General features: G+C 39.0%; 1 protein-coding gene across 6 annotated transcripts in view; it reads right to left on the reverse strand.

Moving 5' to 3' along the window:
• tsnare1 (T-SNARE Domain Containing 1) overlaps window positions 1-25,517 on the reverse strand; it is a 254,190-nt gene that overhangs the window by 32,550 nt on the left and 196,123 nt on the right. For 2 of the 6 annotated variants that reach the window (XM_084943197.1, XM_084943201.1), the window contains one exon: window positions 13,913-14,022. The exons of 2 other annotated variants lie outside the window; for them this stretch is intronic. In XM_084943197.1, coding sequence (XP_084799323.1) covers window positions 13,927-14,022 — 96 coding nt within the window. In that variant the 3' untranslated portion in view covers window positions 13,913-13,926. Of the gene's footprint in view, window positions 1-13,912; window positions 14,023-17,461; window positions 17,510-25,517 lie in introns of those variants that run through there. 2 more of the 6 variants (XM_084943199.1, XM_084943200.1) reach the window with 2 other exon arrangements.

The raw sequence follows: 25,517 nt of genomic DNA on the forward strand, positions 1-25,517 counted from the left end.
TACGCCTACGCCACTCCTGCTATACAGGTGAAAATAGAGCAACAGGACCGCTGAGTCTTTGATTTTATTTATTTTCTGCTGTGTTTTACTTGCATCTATTTGAAAGACTGAGTGTAAAAACAAAAAAATATTTTATTTTATGTGCTGGAATGTGCAGAAAATAGGTTTAAATGTTAAACTAATTTCTTCAAGTCAGAGAATGGTGCATATAATTTAATTTTTGCTTGATGCATAAAGTTAAAAGCTTAAAACTAATAAAACAAGTTTTAAAAAGAGACTTTTCCATTTGATTACATTTTGTATGATGGATTATGCAGAAAAAGTAGAATTGGGCTGTCAGATCTATCGCTTTATCACCTATTCAGGTTGTAAATCGTGTTTTTAAAAAGTAACTAAGTAACTAAGTAATTAATTACTTTTGAAAATAAGTAATCAGTAAAGTAACGGGATTACTTTTTTGGGGAAGTAATCAGTAATTAGTTACTGATTACTTTTGTCAAGTAACTTGACCAACACTGAGTAAGAGTAAAACAGAGGTTCTCTCGCCTGGTGGCCTGACTGATCAATCATGCACTATATCCACCTTAGCAACTAATATTAGCCAAAAAAGCATTTTATTAAATAAAACGAATCTACTCATCACTAATGCAGATTGTTCTTTACCATAGCAAGGTCAGCTAATGCACCAAATCTGCTTGAGCTGATCTTGGTAAAGACACACCATCTAGACACAACTCTGCGGTCATTACACAACTTCTTAGGTATGCAATATATATGATGTAGAAAACACATGAAAAGAATGAATGTGACATGACATACTATTTAGTATATTATTGATAGGTGAATATATTCAGCTTTGGTATCAAGATCTCCATAGTATAGTCGTTTTACATGTTTAAATAAAAGAGGAGGCACAAATCCCCTTTGTTGTTGTGTCAAGAAAGCATCTGACGTAGAAGTCTGCCAAATCAAACACACAGAGCTACCTGCTATGATGACCCCTTTTGCATGTGACCACAATACAGCAGCATAATTAGTTTAGCCTCTCAGCGCTTCATAATATTCTTTGTTGAATGTTGAAACCTTATATCTTAGTCAGCTCCTTTGAATTTTGATAATAATCTTTGCAAATAAATGAACTTGGCTCATATGTGTTATTTTGATACAAATTGTTTAAAAAGCCTATTACATTTTTTTGCATGACTTGATGGAATAGATTTCACAAGATTACCAAAATATTTTTAAATTCTTTCTTATCTGCCTGTTACTCTTAAACTGATAATGAGTTTCATGTCTTTCATTTGAATCCCGGTCAAGGTCTGATCCCTTATCCTTCAGATGTGTATAAACGCTCTGCTTGTCCTCACTGTAAAAAACCCTCGGGCTCAGTCCTCATCAGTCATGACCCTAACCAAATGGCTTCATAATATGGCTTTTTTTGTCTTGGCTGTTAGGGCACCAATAGAAAATTCTGGCTGGTATCCATCAAAAACTATTTACATTGTTTCTTCCAAAAATTGTTTTTGCTTGTGTCTAAAAAACAGAATTAAGATGTGGGCCACGGGTCGTCACTGATGACATATTGTGTTAAAGTTCCTGCTTTCACTTGTTTTTATTAACAACATTTTTATACTGATGCCCTTTTCATAACTGTTCACGTTTGCCTTCCCTGATCTACTTTATCTTTTCATTGATTCATTGCAATTTTCCTTAACTTTGTTTTTGTTCTTCTTGGTCAGAACTGCTGCTCAAACTACAAACTTCTTTTTGGGATTTTGAGCCTAATTGCTGCAATCTACCATTGAGATGGACACACAGGCTCATACAAGCACGAGACAGGACACGAGAGAGCTCACTGAGCAATGAAGTGGCCAGTCACTCATTTTAACAGAGTTTCTATCTGGATTATAGTTATAATGAAGATATCAGTCACCTTCACAATAAATGGAGGAGAGAATCTGAAGAAATGTTCGGCAAAAAAAGTAACTCAAATGCAGGAGTTTCAGAGTACTGCATATTCCAAAAGAATTAATTTGTGGTGAGTTTATTTTATCCATCCATCCATCCATCCATCCGCTACCGCTTATCCTTTTCAGGGTCGCGGGGGGTGCTGGAGCCAATCCTGAGTTTATTTTATAAAATCAGCATTTTTAAATCTGTTACAGCATTCATTTTAAATGATTGAAAGAAACTACTTAGTTTAAAAGGTCAAAAATATTGTCATTAACATCAAAGAATTAAAGCCAATGGGCTTACACTTACTTACCAATAATGTTGTTAAGCTTGTTTAAGTCAAATATTAAAGAAAATCATCTCCAACAAACAAACCTTGGCCAATAAAAACTAAACAAATTAATAAAGCTTGTGTTGATTTAAACCTTAAATTAAGTTGCAGAACAGCCTGGCTTCTCAGATTGCTGTATATAAATAAAGTTGGGGCTCACAGCATAATGTGATAACACACATATTATGTCTTAATTCATTTTTTTGTTAAGGACAATAAGTGCTTCTTTATTATCAAGAATAATTATTAATAAGATACAGAAATTAATAGGAAAGAGAAAAGCCTCGTGGCAGTCTGTCTTGTTGGTTGACACATGGGAAGCAACACCTGCTAGTATTCATTTAGTTTTTAATGAGACATGAGTGGGAGAGGGGTTAGGCAGATGGGTTAGATGACCAGTAAGTGGGTGTAGTCCTAAGAGGCTTGTCACATGTCTGCATGAACAGCACAGTCTCATGGCAGTGTGTGATGTAACTGCTAAATTTTATCTGCTGATTTCTCTCCATAGAAATTAATTTTCAATTTTTTGGTGTGTATAATAGAGAACATCTGGGCCAAAACTTGGTGACAGTATAATTACATGTCAGTGCAACATAAAATTAAAACCACATGATTTGTTTTAAATCTGGTTATGAAGATGCCGAGAGAATCAATGTTGTGAATGTGGGAGTTCTAAAGACAAGAGGACACTCAGTTAAAAGCTCTGAAGTCAGCTGTTTTACTACTAATATTTTTAATTTTACTAATAATTTCTTTAAGGTGCATGCCACTAAAGGTTCAGAATAAGTTTTGTTTAAACTTACTTTATATGAACTTTTTTTTTTTGTTGCCTGTCTCGTTTGGATCTTTAGCCATCAGAATTGTTGTCTGAAGGCCTAGAGAGATGCCAAGTGGATTTACTTTACCAAGTGGATCATCATGGCCTTGCCATATTGGTCCATTTGATTGACCTTTATTATAATTATGTATTTATTTTATTTTCGTTTTTTAAAGACGGGACAGACATGACTGGGGGATAGGACAGGGAGAAAGAATGAAAGAAAGAGAGGGAGAGAAAGAAAAATAGAGGGGAGAAGAGATGGTGAGAAAGGGGGGAAGAAAAAAAGAAAAACAAACAAAACACCTGGATCACCACGATCACCAAAGAGCAACATAATAAAAACAACACCATCACAATAAACTAGCTAACAATAGATAACAGTAGATACTTTTTTAATTTCACCTGTTGAGAATGAAAAAAGAAAACAAGCAGAAGAAAACAAGAGCAATAGAATAAACAACATCACGATGATATATGGGAATATAACTGTAAATACTAAATATTAAACATTATTGTGCAGCACGTAAGATCGACAGCGCACAGTGTGCTTTGAGGTAGGAGCCAAAAAGGGTGTAGTTTGTGTGTGTGAGCACCCGTGTGTACACCTGTGAGCATGAACGCGCTTGTTTTTAAAAGGTTCCTTCATGTAATGATCTGCTAGAGGGTGTGGGGGGGCCACAGCCCGTCCACCAGGGCATGAAGCAGGTATGGAGGAGATCAAAACTGCAGACATCCAGAGGCCCTCAGAACACAAGAAACCAAGGAAGACCAACAGAGGGGCAGCCGCGCCACTATCCCAAAAAGAGCTGAGGAGAGTCCCAGATGAGGGGTCACTCAGCAGCCGCGGAGCAGAAGCCAGGGGGGGTTGCAGTGACTTGCCCGTGACTTTATATGAACTTTTGCCACAGAGCAAACTTTCAACTGAAATACATTCATTTCATAATTTAACTGACTGTCACAACAGGACAAAGACAGTTACTGTCCATTTGCAAGAACAAATGCTATTTTTTGATTTTGATTTTACCAACTAACATGATTCCCACCACCCCAGTGATGGCCACCTTCACTTGTATCAGTATCTCTATAGGCCTCATCTTGAAAGTTATAACAACACTTGGAATCAACTACCGATCATTTAAATGCCTAATTTGTTATAACCACGGAATATATGGACATTACATTGATTATCTCTGACTCTGATTACTAAGGAACCAAAGCTTTAGCAAATTCTTAGAAACAAAAAAAAGAATCTACCCGACACAGAACTCCCTGCAAAACCACAATTTGTACGTTTGTAAGTTTCAGACTTTGGAGACAGACATTCTCGCTACGTCCCTGTTTAACTAGGCTAAAGACCTGCTACCTCTGGTTTCATATCATGAATACGTGTTTGAGCTTAGTATCAATCCTCTCATCTAACCCTCTCCATGTGTACTGTATGTCACTAACTATCCCTTTTACTTCCCAAGTTCGAATTTATCATTAGTGATGATGTCAACCCCAACTCTAACACTTGGCAATCAGAATATGTCATTGATGTTTCCATGAAATCTGTCTCCCATGACTTGGTCTTTTCAGTCTTCTAAACCTCCATAATTTTACCACTGTGAAGGATCATGTTTTATTTTAAAGCTAATTAACTGATAATTCACTTAATTCTTCTGGTGCTAAAATCACTTGTACTGTGATGTTATAGTTTGGTAGTAAAATTGAACTGTTCTGCAGATACCACTGCGTTTGACGGAGCTGGAGCCAGGTGACCATTTCAAACTTTAGAAAGGGAACTTCTTGACTTTGCTGGTATTGTGACTGCCGTGCTATTTCAATAAACCCAGTCACTTGGGCTAAACTCAGAGTTCAGAGAATTCAGAGTTATGTTATTATTTCCCTCCAGTCGGAACAAAGATACTTGCTCACACGCTGACACACACACACACACACACACACACACACACACACACACACACAAAGTAAGTAATCCTGCCCCATCTGCTAAAACAAAGATTTTCGGTGTATTTCCATAAACATGAAGAGCCACTAATCTGAGAGCTGAATAAATAAAGCAGAAGAAGATTTCAGCTGGAAATGCATTTAATTGTCAGAAAGCAATCGCAGAAATACGAGTATTGTAAACCTTTAAATTTGATTGTTTTGTTTTTACTGTAGTGAAAATGAAACATGGGGATCAAAACAACATTTGAACAGGTTATAACACAAGGAAAAAACAGTGGTTTGAAAAACAGATTAGAAAATTAAGGTAGCAAAAAGAATAGATATCTATAGCCATGCTGAGGCCTGTGGGGTTGACCTGGTGTTGACATTGGATTAAAAGCAATCTTCAAAGTTGATTTGAAGGAAAATGTTTTGCTGAAGTTCTATCCAGTGTAACACCAGGAGAAAAATCAATAACCCTTTTATTTTATTAACCTTTTTAAAGCTATGCAAAGGCTTTGGTTTGGTTTAGGCACCTAGGACTGTTTTCAGTGTGGTAATATAATCGTTTGCATTTTGCTTCTGTATTGGGTGATGGATCTCCTCCTGTGCATGAAAACGATGATCCATTGAATTATTTTAATTTTCAGGAAGTGGACAAAGTCACCGAGAGGTAAATAACAAGGATGAGGCACTATCTTTGGGGGACAACTGAAAACTCTGAAACCTGACTCACAAAATCCTTTTGTGAATTCACTCAGTAGTTGATTTTTGTCCTCTTACAACTTTTCTATGGCAAAGTTTTGATTTTCATCAACCTCTTTGTAGAACTTTTTGATCATTTCTCATTCACGGTTACAGTAATGAACATGGTTAAAGTTATGGAACAGTCATGTTTAGAAGAAACAAAGCTAACAGAAAACTGTAATGATCTTTCCACCCCTCCATCCACCCTGACCTGTTCCCTATGCTAAATTTGTGGCTCTATAACAAATTAACGAGCTCCCCCCTTTAGTTATAATTAACTCCTGAAGGTTGTAGGTTTCATTTTTTAATTACTTTGTTAGCTGCTCTTAGCTCACTTAACTCACTGAAGTACAAACAATATTTAAAAGCAAGTACTACTAAGCTGCTGAGCTATACATAAAGCCAGTACGGCATACTGTTGGCAATATAAACAAAACACTAATGTCAGCAGCTGTGCTGTGAGATCAACTTATTTCAAACACGGAGAAGGTTAGAAGCAACAAAGGTTACTGTATACTACAAAGCACCTGTTAGCGCATCTAAATGAGTTGCAAAGGTGTGTTTATTCTCAGAAAAGTCAGCAAAATAACTGAAGAACAGGCACTGAAACTATGAGACAGAATGACAGGGCTGTGATCTCTGCACATCGCCACAGGTGTTAGAATTCATCTTATGGTTACTAGAGTGTTTGTACATTGCACTTGTGCATTGAAAGATTCAGGATTTCATTTTAAAATTTTCTAAGAGTAAAATTCAGTTTGCATGATTCCATCTGTATTTTTAAGTCAAGTTTTTGTCTATTCTAGCTGTAATAAAACTGAAATTCAGATTATTTTGGACAACACAATCACATGTCTGGAGTTAGTTGGCCATCTGGACAATGGCTTTGACTTCTGTGAATACTGAAAAGTTCTTTTAATGAGCCTGCTTGCTGTAACTGTGTATGTCTAGACACTTGAGTATCCATCGTTCAAAGCTTTGTTAATATTCACCTGTTTCACAAGTCAGTGCCACAGTTCAGATGGCCTAAAAACTCCAGACATGTGATTGTGTGATTGTTTTGTCCAAAATAATCTGAATCACCACAGGCTAGTCAACACCACAGCATCGATGCAGCCTGCTGTTTTATGAATAGAACACTTTGCTCTACTCGATTTCCACCACCACCCCATCCCTGGAAGAAAATTAATAAATAAAACAAAGTTTGTCAAGAAGCTATTCCAGCCATGAGGCTGTATTAGGTTTATGCATATTATATTAGGTTTTGCATTAATGCCATGTGGCAGCATTATTAAACATGCAGGAATACAAACCCTTCTGATATGAACAAAGTTAGACTTTCTACAGTTTTTCTATTAAAACTATTTAATAATGGTAGGATAAACACAAAACATCTTCAGCAACTCCAAAGTTAATCTTCTCTTATCTCGTCTTATCTCTAATTCTAATTGAATATTAGGAATCAGAGGGTGATTTGGAGTGGCTGTGTCTGACAAACAGAATCTATAGACTTTATGTTTTACCACCTGCCTATTATATATAGCCAACCTATATATATATAAAAATTCGAATGGATGAATATTAAAATATAGGGTATATTAAAGGTTGGCCTAATAGCTAAATGTTGTTTTTTGCCAGCCAAATTTGGCAAATAACATCAAAAGATTGTTTTTCCATCTGTATTAAATTATATTTGGTGGTGGCATGGCTCTGTTCTAGGAGACAGAACAGAGCAGGTACAGTGACAGCAGAAGTGACAACAGATAAGGCATTGATTACATCAGAAATAGCATCAATAGTATGAAATGGAGAAGCTGTGCTTGAAGTGTGTTACAAAGTGGCTTGCAGAGAGTCTCTGTAAGCAGGCAGATGCAGCGTACAGGAGAATGGCATCAGCTGCACCACCAAATGGAATTAGCTGATCTCCTCAAACTGCTGGCTGAACTTACACTGGGGTCAGTCTCCCTACCTGAAGCACAATGTTGATGATTCTTTATCATCCATCAACACATATTGGGAGAAATCTTTAACAAAGTCTGTCTGATGAGGCATTAAACTTGCTGGTCTCTGTGGCATATGATAGTGTTCTTAATCGTAACTTTCTTTTATACCTTTGTCTTTTCATTTAATTATAAACCATGTGAAACTCATGTACAAAAACAATGATTGTGGACAGAAAGAGGTCAAACAGATCTAATTTATTTTTTTAAGATTTCAAAAATGCAATCTGTAGTAAAAGTGTTCACAAAAAATGAAAAGTAAGTCTTCTTAGGATATCTGCAGGGAGACAAACTGCGCTCAAGCAAGTTTCTGCAAAACACTGTGTTTGGCTGAAAAAGCATGCCATCCTGGAGTCTTTAAAACTATGTATTCATGTTGGATCTGCTATGTAGTGTTTATTTAGAGTCCTAATTTGGAGAGCTGACTCATGAGCCAGCTGACTTCTTGTTTGCTGGCAGACTTTGCATTTAATATGATAATCCTGACAAGAATCTCTTTTTTGAGTCAAATAGTTTCTAGAGAACAGTTGTTACATTTTTATTATTTTAAATAAGCAAGTGATGAGCATAACTTGATGAGCCACCATTAAACATAACATATATATTCCCCACTTGCTGTGCAGGCAATTAATCCTTCATGTTCGGGTCTGTCTGAATCTGTTCACACAGGGTCTTAGCTAGTCATTTTCAACCACCCTTGGGGGCGGGTTTCATTTTGACCTCAGGACTTCCAGGCCATACTGAGGTAAGCAAGTGATCAGTTGTGGCGATCTTCCTGAGTTACTCATGGATCTTTGTTGTTTTATTCTGACAATCACTAGCCCTCAGCCACCTTCCTAGAGGAAGGAGCCATCCCCAAACTGTTCCCACCAAGTCGGGGGCATAAAATTGTCCTAAATTGATGTATTCTCATTCTTTTCAATTCTTATTCTATTTCTATTCAAGTACAATATTGTTGTGGTTTTTCTTAGTTTATCTTATTTATGTAAAGTTGTATACATGTACATGTATATTTGATTTTTTTCATTTTTATTTTTACAAGTTTGCACCTTTGATCCAGGAGGACAATATTTCGTCCCACTGTATACTTGAGTGTATTTTGTTGGGTTGACAATAAAACTCGACTTAACAGTTATTTATAAATCTCAGACATGTGTAAGTAGTTTTATGACCTGAACATTTTTATAAAATAGAAAGTAAACTTGAATCTGAAATAACAAAAATCATGAAAGTATTACTTTAATTACTTTTATTAACCAGGAACATGATACATATAGGATACAGTCTGCATACCGGCAGGAAGTTGAGCGGCTGGTACTCTGGTGCAGTCAGCACAATCTGGAGCTGAACACTCTTAAGACTGTAGAGATGACAGTGGACTTCAAGAGACATCCCTCAACTCTGCTCCCCCTCACCATATCAGACAGCCCTGTGTCAACTGTGAAGACCTTCAAGTTCCTGGGTACAACCATCTCCCAGGACCTGAAGTGGGAGACCAACATCAACTCCATCCTCAAAAAGACCCAGCAGAGGATGTACTTCCTGAGACAACTGGGGAAGTACAGTCTTCCACAGGAGCTGCTGATCCAGTTCTACACTGCGGTCATTGAGTCTGTCCTGTGCTCCTCCATCACAGTCTGGTATGGAGCAGCCACTAAACAGGACAGGAGCAGACTGCAGCGGACTGTACGGGCAGCAGAAAGGATCATCGGCACCCCCCTGCCCTCCATCCAGGATCTGTACCTCTCAAGAACCAGGAAACGGGCAGGGAAAATCATCACAGACCCCTCACACCCTGGACACAGACTTTTTGAACTGCTGCCCTCTGGCAGACGGTACAGAAGCCTGCAGACCAGGACCACCCGACACAGGAACAGTTTCTTTCCCCTCGCCATCTCCCTTCTTAACAGTTGACCTGTCACACTGCTCCCACTGCCAGACTGCAGCTGCAGCTTATGTACATTTTGTAGTATTCATTCCACCTCATTCATTTCTGTATTTTATGTATATAAGTTTAGATTCGTTATTTATAGTTGGTTTACACAGCTTTGTGTATGTATGTGTATGCATGTGCAATGTGTATATATAGACACGTGTGTGTGTGTGTGTGTGTGTGTGTGTGTGTGTGTGTGTGTGTGATTTACATTGCTGTGCTTGAGAGCCACCATCTACCGGAATCAAATTCCCTGTATGTGTCTGCACATATACTTGGCCAATAAACACGATTCTGATTCTGATTCTGATATTTCCTTGGTGAAGAAGCCAGTCCATTTTAAAAACTTACCCCCATATATCTCCTCCTATATCTCAAACCAGTTTCTGCTGGCAATGAGGCAGAAGGACACTTCAGGGGGAAAACTGACTCACTTGCCTGTTCTGCCTCTTAGTGTACATCGGGTTTCTGCAGGTATCGGCATGGTTAGAGAATGCCATGGGCAAGCGGTCACTCTGCATTTTGGGTGGAGGCACAGAAACTGTGACACACCACAACTGCGCTTCCAGCTCCTACACAAAGGTGCGGTGTGTTAAGGTTCCTACTTTGTAATTTTCACATGCAAATAACTGAGAGAAAGTAAATTTAACAGCAGTGACTCATTAGTCGGGTTAGATAGCACATATTACTTATAGGAAAGCCTTGTTTTCAGCATTTATCTTGGTAAAGCAGCCCGGATGTTTTGGCTTATTAAAAGCACTGTCCCATTTTCCCATTTTCTGTACATTGATTAAAAGATCCAAGATGAACTGATTCATCCCTTATTGACTAATCCTGGTAAGTCTGGTTTTTTTTTTCGTTGTTTCTTCTTGTGTGTGTGTGTGTGTGGGGGGAGGTTTCAGTTCTTAAAACACACAAAACAGTAAGACTAGCCAACCCTCATTCAATCATCAGAAATTGTCATGTCCTCATGAACATATCAATATAGGAAACCACGATCAGGAGGTCCATGCTTTGGAGGAAAGACGAATGGGAGGTGTAAAGTTTGAAACTGTCAGCTATCATTGGAGGGTAATGTAATGTAATATACTAATATTCGAGAGTAGCCCCTACATGCAGCTCACTGGCAAAATGAAGCAGTGGCGCTTTTATTTTAGGTTATTCCTTTATTTCATCCATAAGTAAGTGCTGGCTGTAAAAAGAAATCCCACATTTTTTTCCTAATATGACTCCTAAGAAATATTTTTTTATTCCAACATCTCTCTGAAAAACCAAAAGGTGTAAAAGCAAATACTCACAAAAAAGCCAACAAATAGAAAATGAAAAAAGAAAGAAAAAACCCCAAACATATTTTGCCATAAGGAGAATGGAAAGAAAACAGATTACACTTCCTCTTAAATCCACTTACATCAGTGGAACAAATGATTCTTCACTCCTAAGAAGCAATATTTGAGTAATGCATCTGAAATATATAAATCAAAGGTTTATTTAAGGAAACCATGCTGAATGCATTCAAATCAAGTACATTTAATTTCACCAGACTCCGTTAAATATAAAATTTTGTATTATTCTTTTGGAAGACAATCAATGGAAAACGTATAGGTAATGAAATTAGTTTAAGTCGACATTTAAACTGCAGCTGACTTGGTGTTTCCCTGTTTGACCGTTATTAAGTAGATACATTTATTTTTGAGGGTATAGCCAAGGCATTGGTATTAAATGAATATTGTCATTGTTATTATTCATATTCAAAATTCTTTACATAGTTTTTCTGTCCCTAAACCAACCATAACATCTGTGTACATAGTGGCTATTCAACATGTATTTAAACAGATGCTGTTTATCTCCTATATATTAAAGACATTATTTATTCATTCACAGTTGTTTAATTAGGCTGTACCTACTGTGATTTTGCGCCTGTGGGTATGACTTGCTGTCTTTGCAGCTGATATCACTCTGTAATTAGGGCTAAGAGTTTCTGAGGTCAGGGAGAGGAGAGGTTCAGTGTACCTTTGCTCTGTGAGCTCTGTGTGTGCTTGTGGCAAATTACACCTGAGGATAGGAGTGTGCTTTGCCTAACCTTTTGGCTTATGGTTTTTGTGTCCTACATGTAGGTTTTGTTATCTTTACTTTTCTGTTTTAGATTAATTATTAACCATTATTTTATTCCCAGTTTTGCCACCTTGTATCCATTTTCAACCCAGACATTTTTTCTGTTACATCCCCAAGTCCACTGGGCTTTCTGGAGAACATAACAGAAATCATTTGACACAATTTATGAGAATGATTTTATCTTTTATTTATCTTTATTATAACTTTTTTCCACGAACTTTACAAAGTTAATGTTCTAATAATGATCATTTCAAATGATTAAATGACATTTTGTTTTAAATTTAAATTTTTTTTTCCATGAACCATTTTATTTAAATCTAAATGATACACCACATTACACCACACAATGGCACAGTTTGAGCTCTATTCACATCAATTTACACAAACTGGAATGACTTAGTTTACCCTGACCAGTATTCACGGATAAATCATATTATCCCTTGACATTTAATCAGCAAACAGCTTATTTTAAACTTAATGTGTCAAACCAATGTCTAGTGCTTGTTGTTCATAATGCAGCTTTAATGTTAAGCACACATTGGGAAAAGGTCGCCACCCACCCATAAGTGCAGATATCACAAGTGAAAGGAATCTATCACTTCAAAAAAAGAAAGATATCAGTTCTATACATCGCCTAACTACAATAGAAGCCATTATTGAAAATATACCCACCCAGCACTTTAATCACACTCTAGATCTTGTTTTAACATATGGCATAGAAACAGAACATTTAAGGGTGTTTCCTGAAAACCCTCTCCTGTCTGATCATTTCCTAATTACATTTAAATTTACAATAATTGATTACACAGCAGTGGGGAGTAGACTTCATCACAGTAGATGTCTTTCTGAAAGACATCTGCTGTAACTAAGTTTAAGAATATAATTAGCATCTTCAATGCCCTGTACCAACACAGAGCAGAGCAGCTACCTGAACGCTACTCCAACAGAGGTCGATTATCTTGTTAATAATTTTAACTCCTCACTACGTACGACTCTGGATACTGTAGCTCCGGTGAAAACTAAGGCCTCAAATCAGAAGTACCTGACTCCGTGGTATAATTCTCAAACACATACCCTAAAGCAGATGACTCGTAAGCTGGAGAGGAAATGGCGTGTCACAAATTTAGAGGATCATCATTTAGCCTGGAGAAATAGTTTGCTGCTTTATAAGAAAGCCCTCCGCAAAGCCAGAACATCTTACTATCTCCAACCTTCCTTTCATATCAAACATCCTTGAAAGAGTAGTTGTCAAACAGCTAACATATCATCTGCAGAGGAATGGCTTATTTGAAGAGTTTCAGTCAGGTTTCAGAGCTCATCACAGCACAGAAACAGCTTTAGTGAAGGTTACAAATGATCTTCTTATGGCCTCTGACAGTGGACTCATCTCTGTGCTTGTCCTGCTAGACCTCAGTGCAGCGTTCGATACTGTCGACCATAATATCCTATTAGAGTGATTAGAACATGCTGTAGGTATTACAGGTCCTGTGCTGCAGTGGTTTGTATCATATCTAATAGAATCCAATTTGTACATGCAAATGGAGAGTCCTCTTCTCCCAAGGTTAATTATGGAGTTCGATATCGTTAGGGCTAGATCAGGTGACCCTGAATCCTCCCTTAGTTTTGCTGCAATAGGTTTACGCTGCTGGGGGATTCCCATGATGCAGTGAGTGTGTCTTCTTCAGTCACCTTTCTCACTCACTATGTATTAATAGACCTCTCTGCATTGAGTCATTAATTGTTATTAATCTCTGGCTCTCTTCTACAGCAGGTCTTTTATCCTGTCTTCCCTCTGTCGCCTCAAACAGTCGCAGCACATGGACGCCCCTCCCTGAGCCTGGTCCTGCCGGAGATCTTCCTGTTAAAAGGGAGTTTTTCCTTCCCACTGTCACCAAAGTGCTTGCTCATAGGGGATCATGTGATCTGTATGTATTATTGTAGGGTCTACCTTACAATATAAAACGCCTTGAGGCGACTGTTGTTGTGATTTGGTGCTGTATAAATAAAACTGAATTGAAAATAATGTGGATCTGACAATGACATGTACCTGACTGCAGTGTAATGTTGTGGATGATGGCTCTTACCACAGTGGTCAACCTCATTTTCTTGCTGAAACAGCTATGATAATGATGAGGATGGTGAGGATGATGGCACCAACCAATAGGAGGTAACACTTCCTCTTCCTCAGCTGTCTCTGTGGGGAGAAAGGGTAATTTAGTGGGCGGAGTTATGTTACTGTTACATTTATAATAAAAAAAAAGTTATTTAGTTAGATTATCTTTTGCTGGATAAATATGCTGAGACATGTTTTGGCAGTAAAGTATGGTGGCGGTTAGCACTGTTGCCTCACAGCAAGAAGTTCCTGAGTTCAAGTCCACCATCAAGTCTTTCTGTATGGAGTTTGCATGTTCTCCTGTGTTTGCTTTGGTTCTCTATGGGTACTCCGTAAAATGCAATTAGTGGGGTTTGGTTAATTGGTCATTTTAAGTTGCTAAATTGCGAAGGGTTGTCTGTTCCTATTCGTTAGCCCTGCAACAGACTGGCGACCAAGTCTGCCAGGGTGTACCCTGCCTCTCGCCCTAAGACAGCTGGGATAAGAGAATGGATGGACGGATAAACAAACTGACCAAGTAGAACATCTGAGAATGTAAACACTATAAAATACAATGACTTTGGAAATTTACAGTATTTTATCAAGTGACACATTGTAGTCCACTGGTGTTGACAATAACAAACCTGTGGTTTCTCCCATCTCCACTCAATAACTGTACTGTTAGCTGTAGTGGCATTTCCATTGTCTTTGCAAAGTTAAACAAGAAAGCACGAAATCACAGTTGACATTCATGTCCAACCATGAAACTTTTGTCAGTTACTGAACTCAGTATATTACCTAAAGATAACTAAAGATAATAACTAAACAGGCAAAACAGTAAGAAATCATAAGATCTAGCTCACGCTCCAATTATTATTTTTTTTACTTTTTTTTTAATCAAGACTCCACTGACATCTTGATCAGTAGAGTCAGACAGAAGAGACTTCTAAAAATCTGCAAACTTTTTGAATTACAAGCTTTTGACTGTAACTGAATAAATGTCTGAACAGTCTGTTTGTGTAGAAGTTCATCACCAAATCATACAAACATTAATCTAATCATTGTGACTTTTTATACATAAACAATGCCAAGTTGACAGATCAAATCTTGAAATGTCACATGTCACTGTCACGCTGGCCTTCGACTGATGCCTCCACTGTTGTAAATTACATTTTTAGTCAGATGTTTTAGAATGGAGAAAAAGAAAATATGCATACTCCTGTACTTTGAACTGTGTTTTTATTTGTATTTTTATTATATGTATTGTGTATATGTGACTGTTTTAGGAGAATGTGCCAGTTTTTATTGATCTCTATGGATTTCTGAGGCATTTGTATAACATGAGTAGCACAAGGTTTTCATAAATACAACGAATAATTCATATGTTGCAGGAAATTCCACATTAGTACAGAGTACCTCTGTCTTAAAATATTAAGTATTCAATAAATTTTTTTTGTTAAACTTGAGTGTAAACTACAGTAAAAATACTTTGTTAGTACAACACATTTTTTTGTACTCCATTTTACTTCTTTCTTATGGGTAGCAGTGGGCATGATTTTTCTTAGGAAGGTTAACTAATTAGAAATTACAGTGTACATGAAGACTGTGCTATTCTCATTAAATATTCATATTTGTTATTGTGCCAGCTTTTCTTTTTCTAAGACAGCTTTGATTGAACCAAACATTTGTTATTTCATAAGAGTGACAACATTCATATCTACATGATTTTAATAATTTTTCCACACAAACAGCGCAACAGCGTTCACCAATGTCAATGTGGTGCACTGACTGATGTAAAGGCCAAGCTCCATTTTAATAACTACATAGCCACAACGCGTGCTTTTCCGTCCCCAGCTAATTTAAAGCAACCCCATAGCACACAGCTGATGCACTTAGAATATGAATGAATAAAAACAACAGCTGACATTTTGAAAATACACATGGCGGAACAAAGAAAATGGCATTTCAGCCAAATGAGATCAACACAGCTTCAGAGGAAGAAGATGATTCTGGGTCACACAAACAAATACTGATAAAATGCATTAATAGAAATGGTCCTGCTGCATTGCTCTTCCCCTGAACGTATTCAGCGTCTCAGGCTGATCTATTAATTATCTCGTTTACCACTCATATCGTTTCTTAACTTTAAAATCAAAAGAACAACACGAAGAAAAAAATATGCTAGAATGATTTCTGCAGGTTTATCTCTTTACTCCAAAGCAGCTAAAAAGGTAATCATTAAATTAGCACCTGTTACAGTGCTTAATAGCTTCAGTCATAAGAGGCTTTTAGCACACAACGCTAAAAACAGAGAATGTTTGACTTGTTGAAGAATGCACTTTTCTTTCTTTTTTACTTATTTCCAAGATTTTATAATTATAGTTCTGAGCTTACGGATTGCAGTGTCAGGGTTTATTTAAAGCATTAAAGCTGAACACTGTTTAAGGCAATATGATATAATTACATGATTCTGTAATTACCGGTGATGTATAACGAGGTGTAGCTTGATTGCTTCTCCTTAATGGGACGTTACCCACTATGTTCAATTTTACTATCTTTAAAATTGTATTATGTTGTCTGTTGTTTAACAGTTTTTACTTTATGTTACACATTCAGAATTTATTTGACTGTCATATTATTAAAAACAATGGTTCTTTTGTTTTCATATAAACTAGAAACTAGTAACTCTGCAATGGCAATGAAATTAATACCCATTATGTCAGTTGTACATACAAGTATAAATAGTACCTGTAAAGTTAGTCAGGATTAGAATTTTTCTGTAAATTATACATTTGTTTTAATGTACGGTTAGTATGCTGTCTGTTTTGGTTTGTGTTTGCTTTATTTACTGACTGTAGAGTCTGATGGTACAGAGGGAACATTTTTTCCCTTCTGTTATTCTTCAAAATAAATATGGGCACTCTTCTTCTTTTAAAAGTCTTATTAAATGTTTTTATTTAGTTGTCATTAGATAGCAAAGTACTGTAGCAGTCTGTGTAGAGTGGAAATAAATATTTAAAGTTGCACAAGAAAAGGCGTGACATATATTATGGTGAATCCCTTTTAAGTGTTTAGCTAACATTTTAACTAATTGTGTATTAATACTGTTTTCAATTTATTTTTTCTGTTACTTGTGGTACAATTTACATTTCAAACAGAGCAAGGATTCATTCCAAAGAGTACATAAACTTTAAATGCCCGCGTCAACAACTATTTGCCATATCTGGTTGGCGGGTGTGTGTGTGTGTGTGTGGGGGGGGGGGTGCTGAGGCAGTATTGCTTGTGTTAAGCAAAAATATTCAGCAAAATGGAGGGAAGAGCAATGGTTAGGGAATATGTATATATATATATATATATGTGTGTGTGTTTGCTTCTTGTCTCCTCAGGCGGGGACGATGTGTTGGAGCAGAGAATCTATGTTGTCTCGAAATGCTTTTTCTCCCATTTTTTTCCAGCCTGTTTTCTGCTACAAAGGCAGCGGGAGCAGTGGCGTTAGACCAGAGCCGAGGCTGGAGTCTTTAAATCCTGACGCGCTTCAAAGCACGGAGAGAGCAATTCATCTTCTTATCTGAGACTCAAAACAGGCTTTCTGTGTGGAAGAGAGAGGGAGAGGGAAGAGGAAGAGAAAAAATGCTGTCGAGTAATTTTCCGTTTAAACGTTCCACTCCACAACAATTTGCATAAGCAGCCCTGCGTCTGTGATAAGAAGATTGGTAATTTTCAAAGGCTCTGTGGGGATTGAGAATTAAAAGCCTTTCTCCGCTATCTCCCCTCTTGCAGCTGGCCACCACAGATTCCCCGGCTTCTCTCACGCATTTCCTCCTAAACTACGCCTTGTAAACTTTCTCTGCCATCCTCTCCTTCTCCCTGCTCGCTCTGACGGTGCAGCAGCTTCCTCTCACCCTAAACTATATACTCTGCCTCTCTCTTCCATACACTCCTTTCCTTTTTTCCTCCAGCTCGCGTAGACCAGTCCTGCTGTTATTTGAGGAGAACAACAAAATAAATAAGGTAGAGGGGGAACAAAAACGGGCTTAGTATAACAGAGGAAGCCTTGCAGTATTTTTAAAACCAGAATTTTCCAGATTGCAAAGCAAGCAGAGAGGCAGGACAGGGAGACTCACAGGGGCAGAGACAATTGAGGAGAGAGGGGGGATGCTCTTATCACAAGTAAGTTAATCTGCCAAAGAAAGTGTCCTTGGTGCCAGGACTTCAGGGCTTATGGGTGGTGCATACCCTCAGTAAAAAGATAGTGTGTAAGTCACACCTTTTTTTTTAAATTCACTTTTACTGTCTAATATAAGGGAGTTCATATTGAATCTGTTTTTACACTCAATATGGCTTTACGAGAACTGATATCCATACTTAGCAGCAAAGTCAGTATCTTCAGTCGTGCTGTTGATGGTGAAAAAGTAATTTGGTAACATTTTTGCTAACGGTGGAACTACTTAGTAAATGCATTTTAAAATTTAAACATAAAAACACGGTTCTGAACTAGAAACTTGAAAAGAATTAATGCTAAAAGATGTCCTTCATATTACAATAGAAGTCAATTAGGGAAAAAAATCATAATGAACATAACACATTTTTAAGTTCAGACATCTCACATTTGAAATGATCTTGGAGTTCATTTCAAATGTGCACCAGAATAATTAATTTGTCCAACAAGGAAACCATTTTTGTTGTTCTGACTCAGTACACCACCGCAGTGAATTTCAAATTATACAATTATTATATAACTGAAGGCCACACTGAAGGCCTGCACTTCAATCCCATCTGAAATAAGTGTTTCATTTTTGAGTTACAACAAATGCAGGAATCAAGATCCACAAACTTGTTCTTTGTAGGAGGAACACGAGGCCCAACTGTTATATTCATAGTCACATGGACCTCTCTCAAGATAAAAACTGTCCACTTTTTGCTGGTTATGGTTATGTGTGTCTAAATTATTATTATAAATAAAAATGTGCAAACAAAGAATCAGTGTTCTCACAGGAGCAAAAGCCATATAAAATAAATGTAATTAGTTGTTCATATTCACTGAAACAAAGTGTAATGTCTTAAGTAAATGTCTAACCCTCTATTTATTTCTTCAAAAGAAATAAATCGGTGCTTTTTTTATGTTGTTAGGCTGTTCGTTCAGTGCAGGCCTTACATAAAAGTACACAAGAATAATAAAAACTCAACACAGGACTAAGGCCAAAACTAATACATGTACACTCTCAGTGCCCTAGAGCCAATCAGGAAAAATTCAAAACAGCAAAAAAAACAAAAAAAAAAAAAACCCCAGACTGATTTAACAGAAGATTATTTTTTCCAAACGAAAACCAGAGAATAACATGTCAGTTTAGATCTGCCAAGGGAGAGAGAGGGACTGCATAATGACACATCCTACAACATAAAAGCTACAACAACAGGTAAAGTGGAACTACATGGAATTTAGCCTGTAGCAGAGAATAAAGAACAACCACATAACCTGCTCTAACTCTTGTAGGTGAGTCATTATGTTGCTCATGTTGAGTGCTTGACTTTTCTAAATTTATATATTTTACAGGCCACGTGTAAGTGTGCGTGACTTTGGTGTAGCATTCAGAAATGTGCACATTTTTGAATGCTACAACAAACATGCTTCCTACTTCTGTGTTAAAGGTACAGTGAGTTGTTTATTGTTAATTAATTGAAAAAAAGACTCTTTTACTCATCAATATACATTAATTAATTTGTAATTATATCTATGAAAAATTAAAATACATAAGAGCAAGTGCTAGTTTGTGGAAGCCGTCATGTTGGACCCAGAATCTTGAATACAGTGCCTGTAATGGACATCGCTGTCCTACCTAATCATGTTTTATATGTATTCAGCTAGAGACTTGCCACATACATAGTATGCCAAAGGCAGAGGACAGGAGAGCTTCTAGGTGTTGGAATGCCACAGACGCAAAATCATGTGAGAAGGAGTTCCCTTCACCAAAGAGACAACGTGACTGGCATCTGGGTAAAATGTCATGCTCTTCTTCTTCACATCAAGCCTCATCTCCTAAACTGAAGTCAGGGCTCTAACGCACAAAAACATGATTAATTGCAATTACTCATTGTCAAGAATTGGACATGCGACCCTCCCGTCACCTTCTAGACAGTTGAGAGCAAGCTGGCTAAATAACAACACTATCTGGTTAAACGCTAACATTATCCCAGATCATTTTAATGCTGTGCTCATTACAAGCTAATACTCAATGTCCAGTAATGTTAGCTCAACTTTAAAGAAAGCACACAGCGGCAAAAACAGCCGTGCTTACTGAAAGAACAGTTCAGGATATCCTCAACAACTCACCTCATAGTGGGACAGATAGTGTCAGACCAATTTGGTATCGCTGTCATCGGACAGAAGTGAGAGTCACTGAATTACTGTTACTGGACAACATTTTACAGCCTTCTCAAGATTACATAGGTGTGGACATATATTGACAGCTAACTCTATAAAATTTACCGTTTTATTTCCCACTGTCTATTTACAAGAGGTTCCAAATCTTGGAAAACTTTCTAATTTACGTCTCCCCTTTACTGTTCAGACTGTGGTGTAATTTTGTCTCCTTCAGCTTAGGATGAGCTCTGACATAATACCCTTTCTTTCATTCAGAGATTTAAAAATGGCCATTCACTCATTCATCATCATGTTCAGACTTAATTACTGTAAAGCACTTTACTTAACGTAAAGGAGAGATTTCAGTTAGTTTAAAATTCTACTGCTTGGTTCTAACTCTCTATCTGACCACTAGCAATTTGATTATTTTATTGGTTGTTTTTAAAACATTTCACAGGTAACTGCTAATGTTTATCAGTAATTTTTTAATCTTTCTTTTTTTTAATAGAACCTTGATCGCTATTTGCGCTTGTCAGGATCTGACGGCGCCCTGACCGGTGGACCTGCCAGTGTGTATATTTGTGTGCGTGTGTATGTGTCTCTCCTATTGCCCTGTCTTCCCCTCCGGCTCCGCTGTCATGTGTTAGGAGGTAACCTAGCAACAGGCTACCTCCGACCCGGAAGTGCTGTCGCCCAGGAGCTGCCGCACCTGCAATCAATCCACCGGCTGCTGCCAATCAACTACCACCTTCGGCAGGGCTACTTAATGGTGTGGCTGAGCGACAGACAGCGCTGGAGTATTGCACTAAGCCTGGTAGTGTTTTCGAGCCGCTAGCGTGATTGAAGTATTGTCTGAGCTACGTACTCATTTTGCTGTCGTGTGTGTGTTCACCCAGGGATTGACGGAGGATTCACGGACACAAAGGAAGCACTTGGAGGAGAGACGGGCACTCACTACCACGCACGGGCTTACACGGAAGGAAGGACGCACTATCACCATTGTTGCACATTTGAACTGTTGTCAGCTTGCTGCACTGTAAATAAACGCACTGTCTTTATTTCTGAGCTCCGCGCCTGAGTCCACTCTTTAACAACCGTGACAGCGCTCCTCTAGGAACAAAATTCAGACTCTGCTTAAATCTTGCTTCGAGATTAGAGCTGTCTCAAATAGCCCGTAGCAGCCTCAGCAGATTAAATGGTGCTGTTTTTTGGTTTTTATTATCACCTTTTATCGTGACTTCCGAGCCACATGGACACCAGAACAAGTGGTGTTCGTGTCAACCAATGCCAAAGATTCCAAAATTACAAGCATTATACAAAAACTGAGCTTCATCATCAGGAAATTCTGGAGGCACTGGGCTTCCTCGGGTTGCTACGGAACCAGGCCTCCAGTCCTTGGCGTCGCCTGATGCCGGTGGCAGAGGAATGTGTCGCCGAAAGCAGTGTGCGAGGAAGCGGAAGCACGGCTAACATGATGGGGTCCGTGCAAGGCTAAGAGCAAATCCAAGCCAGCTGCCCCGCCCATCAATCCTGCTCTCAAACGTTTGCTCCCTGGGCAATAAACTGGACTGCATCCGATTCCAGTGGACCACACAGTGTGAATTTAGGGACTGCTGCATCTTTGTTTTCACAGAAACACGGGTCAGTGACAAAGTTCCAGACGCTGTCATTCAGCTACACAGGCTCACCTCATTTTTGTGATGACAGAAATGCAGCTCTGTGCAGTAAGACTTGCGGTGGTGGCTTGTGTGTCTACAGCAACATGGAATGGTCCAAGAACTCTGTGCTAGTTTCTAATTACTGCTCATCGCTGGTTTGTATTGGTTTGTAACTTTTTATTACCTCAGGAATTCACTACTGTGCTCATTACAGCAGTGTACTTTCCACCCAGGGCTAGTGCTAAAGAGGCGCTCTGCGAGCTGCAGAACTCACACCCCGATGGACTGTTTATTCTCGTCAAGTCAGTGCTCCTGAAATTACATCAACATGTGGACTTTGCGACCAGGGGGAAATGTGCTGGATCTTGTATACACAAACACTCCCAGAGTGTATTGAGCGAAGCCCCGCCCCCACCTCAGATATTCAGATCACATGTCTGTTATGCTAATTCTGGCATACAGGCCACTCGTCGGACGCTGCAAACCAGTTCTGAGACAGGTGAGAACCTGGTGTGCAGGAGCCATCTCTGACTGTATTGAGCACACTGACTGGGACATGTTCAGGGAGGCTGCAACAAATGGCGACTGTACCAACTTAGAGGAGTACACATCATCTGTGACCAGCTACATCAGCAAGTGCATCAATGATGTCACTGTCTCCAAGATTATCATAACACGCTCCAACCAGAAACTGCGGATGACTGCAGAGGTGCATGAGCTTATAAAGACTTGAGACTCTGCCTTTGGAGCAGGTGACAAGGCGGCCCTGAGAACATCAAGGATCAAACCATCTCGAGCCATCAGAGCAGCAAAGTGCTCGAACGGCCAGAGAATCCACTCATCATGAGGCACATTAAGACCCTGCTGGCACCCGCACTGGACCCACTGCAGTTTGTCTATCTCCCCAACCGGTCAACAGATGATGCCATCGCCACCACTCTACATCTAGCTCTCATCCACCTGGACGCCAAGGACATGTATATACAAATGCTGTTCATAGATTTCAGTTCAGCATTCATCACAATAATTCCTCAGCACCTTAATTGAAAACTGAGCCAGCTGGGCTTGAAAACCTTCCTCTGCACCTGGATCCTGGACTTTATGACGGACAGACCTCAGTCAGTCCAGCTTGGTAACTGTATCTCCAACACTACTACACTGAGCACTGTGCTCAGCCCACTGCTGTTCACTCTGCTCACTCACAACTGTGCAGCAATACACAGTTTGAACCACATCATCAAGTTTGCTGATGACACGACTGTGGTGGGTGTCATTAGCAAGAACGACAAGTCAGCATACAGAGAGGAGGTGCAACAGCTAACGGACTGGTGTAGAGTCAAGAACCTGTCTCTGAATGCGGACAAAACAAAAGAGATGATCGTCGACTTCAGGAGAGCATCAATGTGGAGGTCATCAAGGGCCCCGAATTCCTTTGTGTTCACCTGGCGAAGAACCTCTCCTGGTCCCTCAACACTAGCCCCATATCTAAGAAAGCCCAACAGCATCTCTACTTCCTGCAAAAGCTGAGAAAAGCTCATCTCTCACGACCTTCTACAGAGGGACTATTAAGAGCATCCTGAGCAGCTGCATCACTGTCTGGTATAAAAAATGCAGCATGTTGGACTGCAAGACCCTACAGCAGATAATAAGAACAGCTGAGAAGATCATTGGAGCCTCTTTTCCCTCCATTACAGACACTTATCGCAGCCACAAAGCCACCAGCATTGCGGAGGACCCCACACACCCCTCACACACACTCTTTCTTCCCCTAAGCCGTCAGACTCCTGAACACTCAGCAACTGGACTGACACACACTCACACACCATTATACATTCCATACCTCAAGTACTTTTTGCACAATGCTCAGTCTCCACTGTCATTGTCGCACTTTTCTATTGCACTGTCTTGTGTCAGTATTGTTCTGCTCTGTCTGGTGTTGCACTGTTTTTTGCAATTTTTGCACACTTGCACCGTATGTAGTCCTGTGTTGATTTTTTGTTATATGTAGTACCATGGTCTTGGAGGAACGCTGTCTCGGTTCACTGCGTACTGTACCACTGTATATGGTGGACAATAAAGCCACTTGATTGGGCCTTTACTGTTTCTTTGAGGAAGACGTCAGTTAAAATCAATTCAATTCAGTCAGTATTAATATAGCAACAAATCACACTAGCAGTCGCCTTAAGGCATTTTATACTGTACGGTAAAGACCCTACAATGATACAGAGAAAACAGAAAACTGTAGCTGTAGCTCAGGAGGTAGAGCGGGTCACCTACTGATCGGAAGGTTGGTGGTTCGATCCCTGGCTCCTCCAGTCTGCATGTCAAGTATCCTTGGGCAAGATACTAACCTCAACTCTCCGATGCATGCAGTATGAATGTGTGTGTACAGTGCAGATAAAGTGCTTGTGAGAATGGGTGTGATTGGGTGAATGTGGCATGTTGTATAGAGCGCTCTGAGTACTCTGGGAGAGTAGAAAAGCGCTAAGAATCAGTCCATTTACCAACAATCAGAAGACTTTCTATGAGCAAGCGCTTGGGAAGTGAAAACTCCTTGTAACTGGAAGAATCCTCTAGCAGAACCAGGCTCATGGAGGGGCAGCCATCTGCCACGACTGGTTGTGGATGAGGGGAGGAAGACAGGACAACAAACACACCATGAAAGAGAGCCAGAGATTAATAATAACTAATGATTAAATGCAGAGTGGTGTATAAACATAGAGCAAGTGAAAAAAACACTTAATCATGGGAAGACCCCAACAGCCTAGGCCTATTGTAGCATAATTATGGGAGGCGCCAAGTTCACCTGATCCAGCCCTAACTAAGGTCTAAGGACTAATGTCTGTCTGCCTCCTGAATCGAAACAGGGGGCTGGTTCTTCAGAAGAGGGAACCAGCTCCCTGCCTCACATACTACTTTTAAATATCCTAAGACCTACAAGTAAACCAGAGTCAGAGATTGAAGTGTTCTGTTGGGGTGATGCAATACTATGAGGGCTTTAACGCCTTTAAGAGACCCATCTAAGTTTTGCTACTGCTCTTTTACATCCAGGTTGCAGTGGGAGCAAATGAAACAGGCGCATACCACAGCTCATCATTGGAAATACTGAGGCGTTCTCAGACCAAAAATGGTTATTCATGAGTAGCTTTGGAAACCTTTAAGAACTTATCTCTGTATATATATAAAATTGAAATGATTTAGCTGTGACCTTGTCAGGGCAGAGCAGGGTCACTTTTGATTAGGCTCAGTTGCATCTGACAAGCAAACAAAACAGTTGATGCATCAGCTTTCCTTTTTCCACACTACGCAACAGTTCCCTTACATCTCATAGGGAACAATTAATCTTTTTCTGACACAGAACACTGGTCTAAGGCTTGGAGGTGCTAACTCTCATCCTGACCATTTCACACTTGGCTGGAAACTGACGTAAACCACAATAGAGGTCACATGCTGACAAAGCCAGCAGAACCACATTATTGGCAAAAAAGCAGAGATGCAAGTCTGAAGTTATCAAAGCAGGTCCTCACATCTTGTGCTTGTACCTCAAATTTCTGTACATTAAAATCACAAATACAAGA

The sequence above is a fragment of the Perissodus microlepis genome, chromosome 11, assembly GCF_051167445.1.
Source record: "Perissodus microlepis isolate ML-2025 ecotype Zambia chromosome 11, ASM5116744v1, whole genome shotgun sequence".
In the NCBI taxonomy this organism is placed as follows: Eukaryota; Metazoa; Chordata; class Actinopteri; order Cichliformes; family Cichlidae; genus Perissodus; species Perissodus microlepis.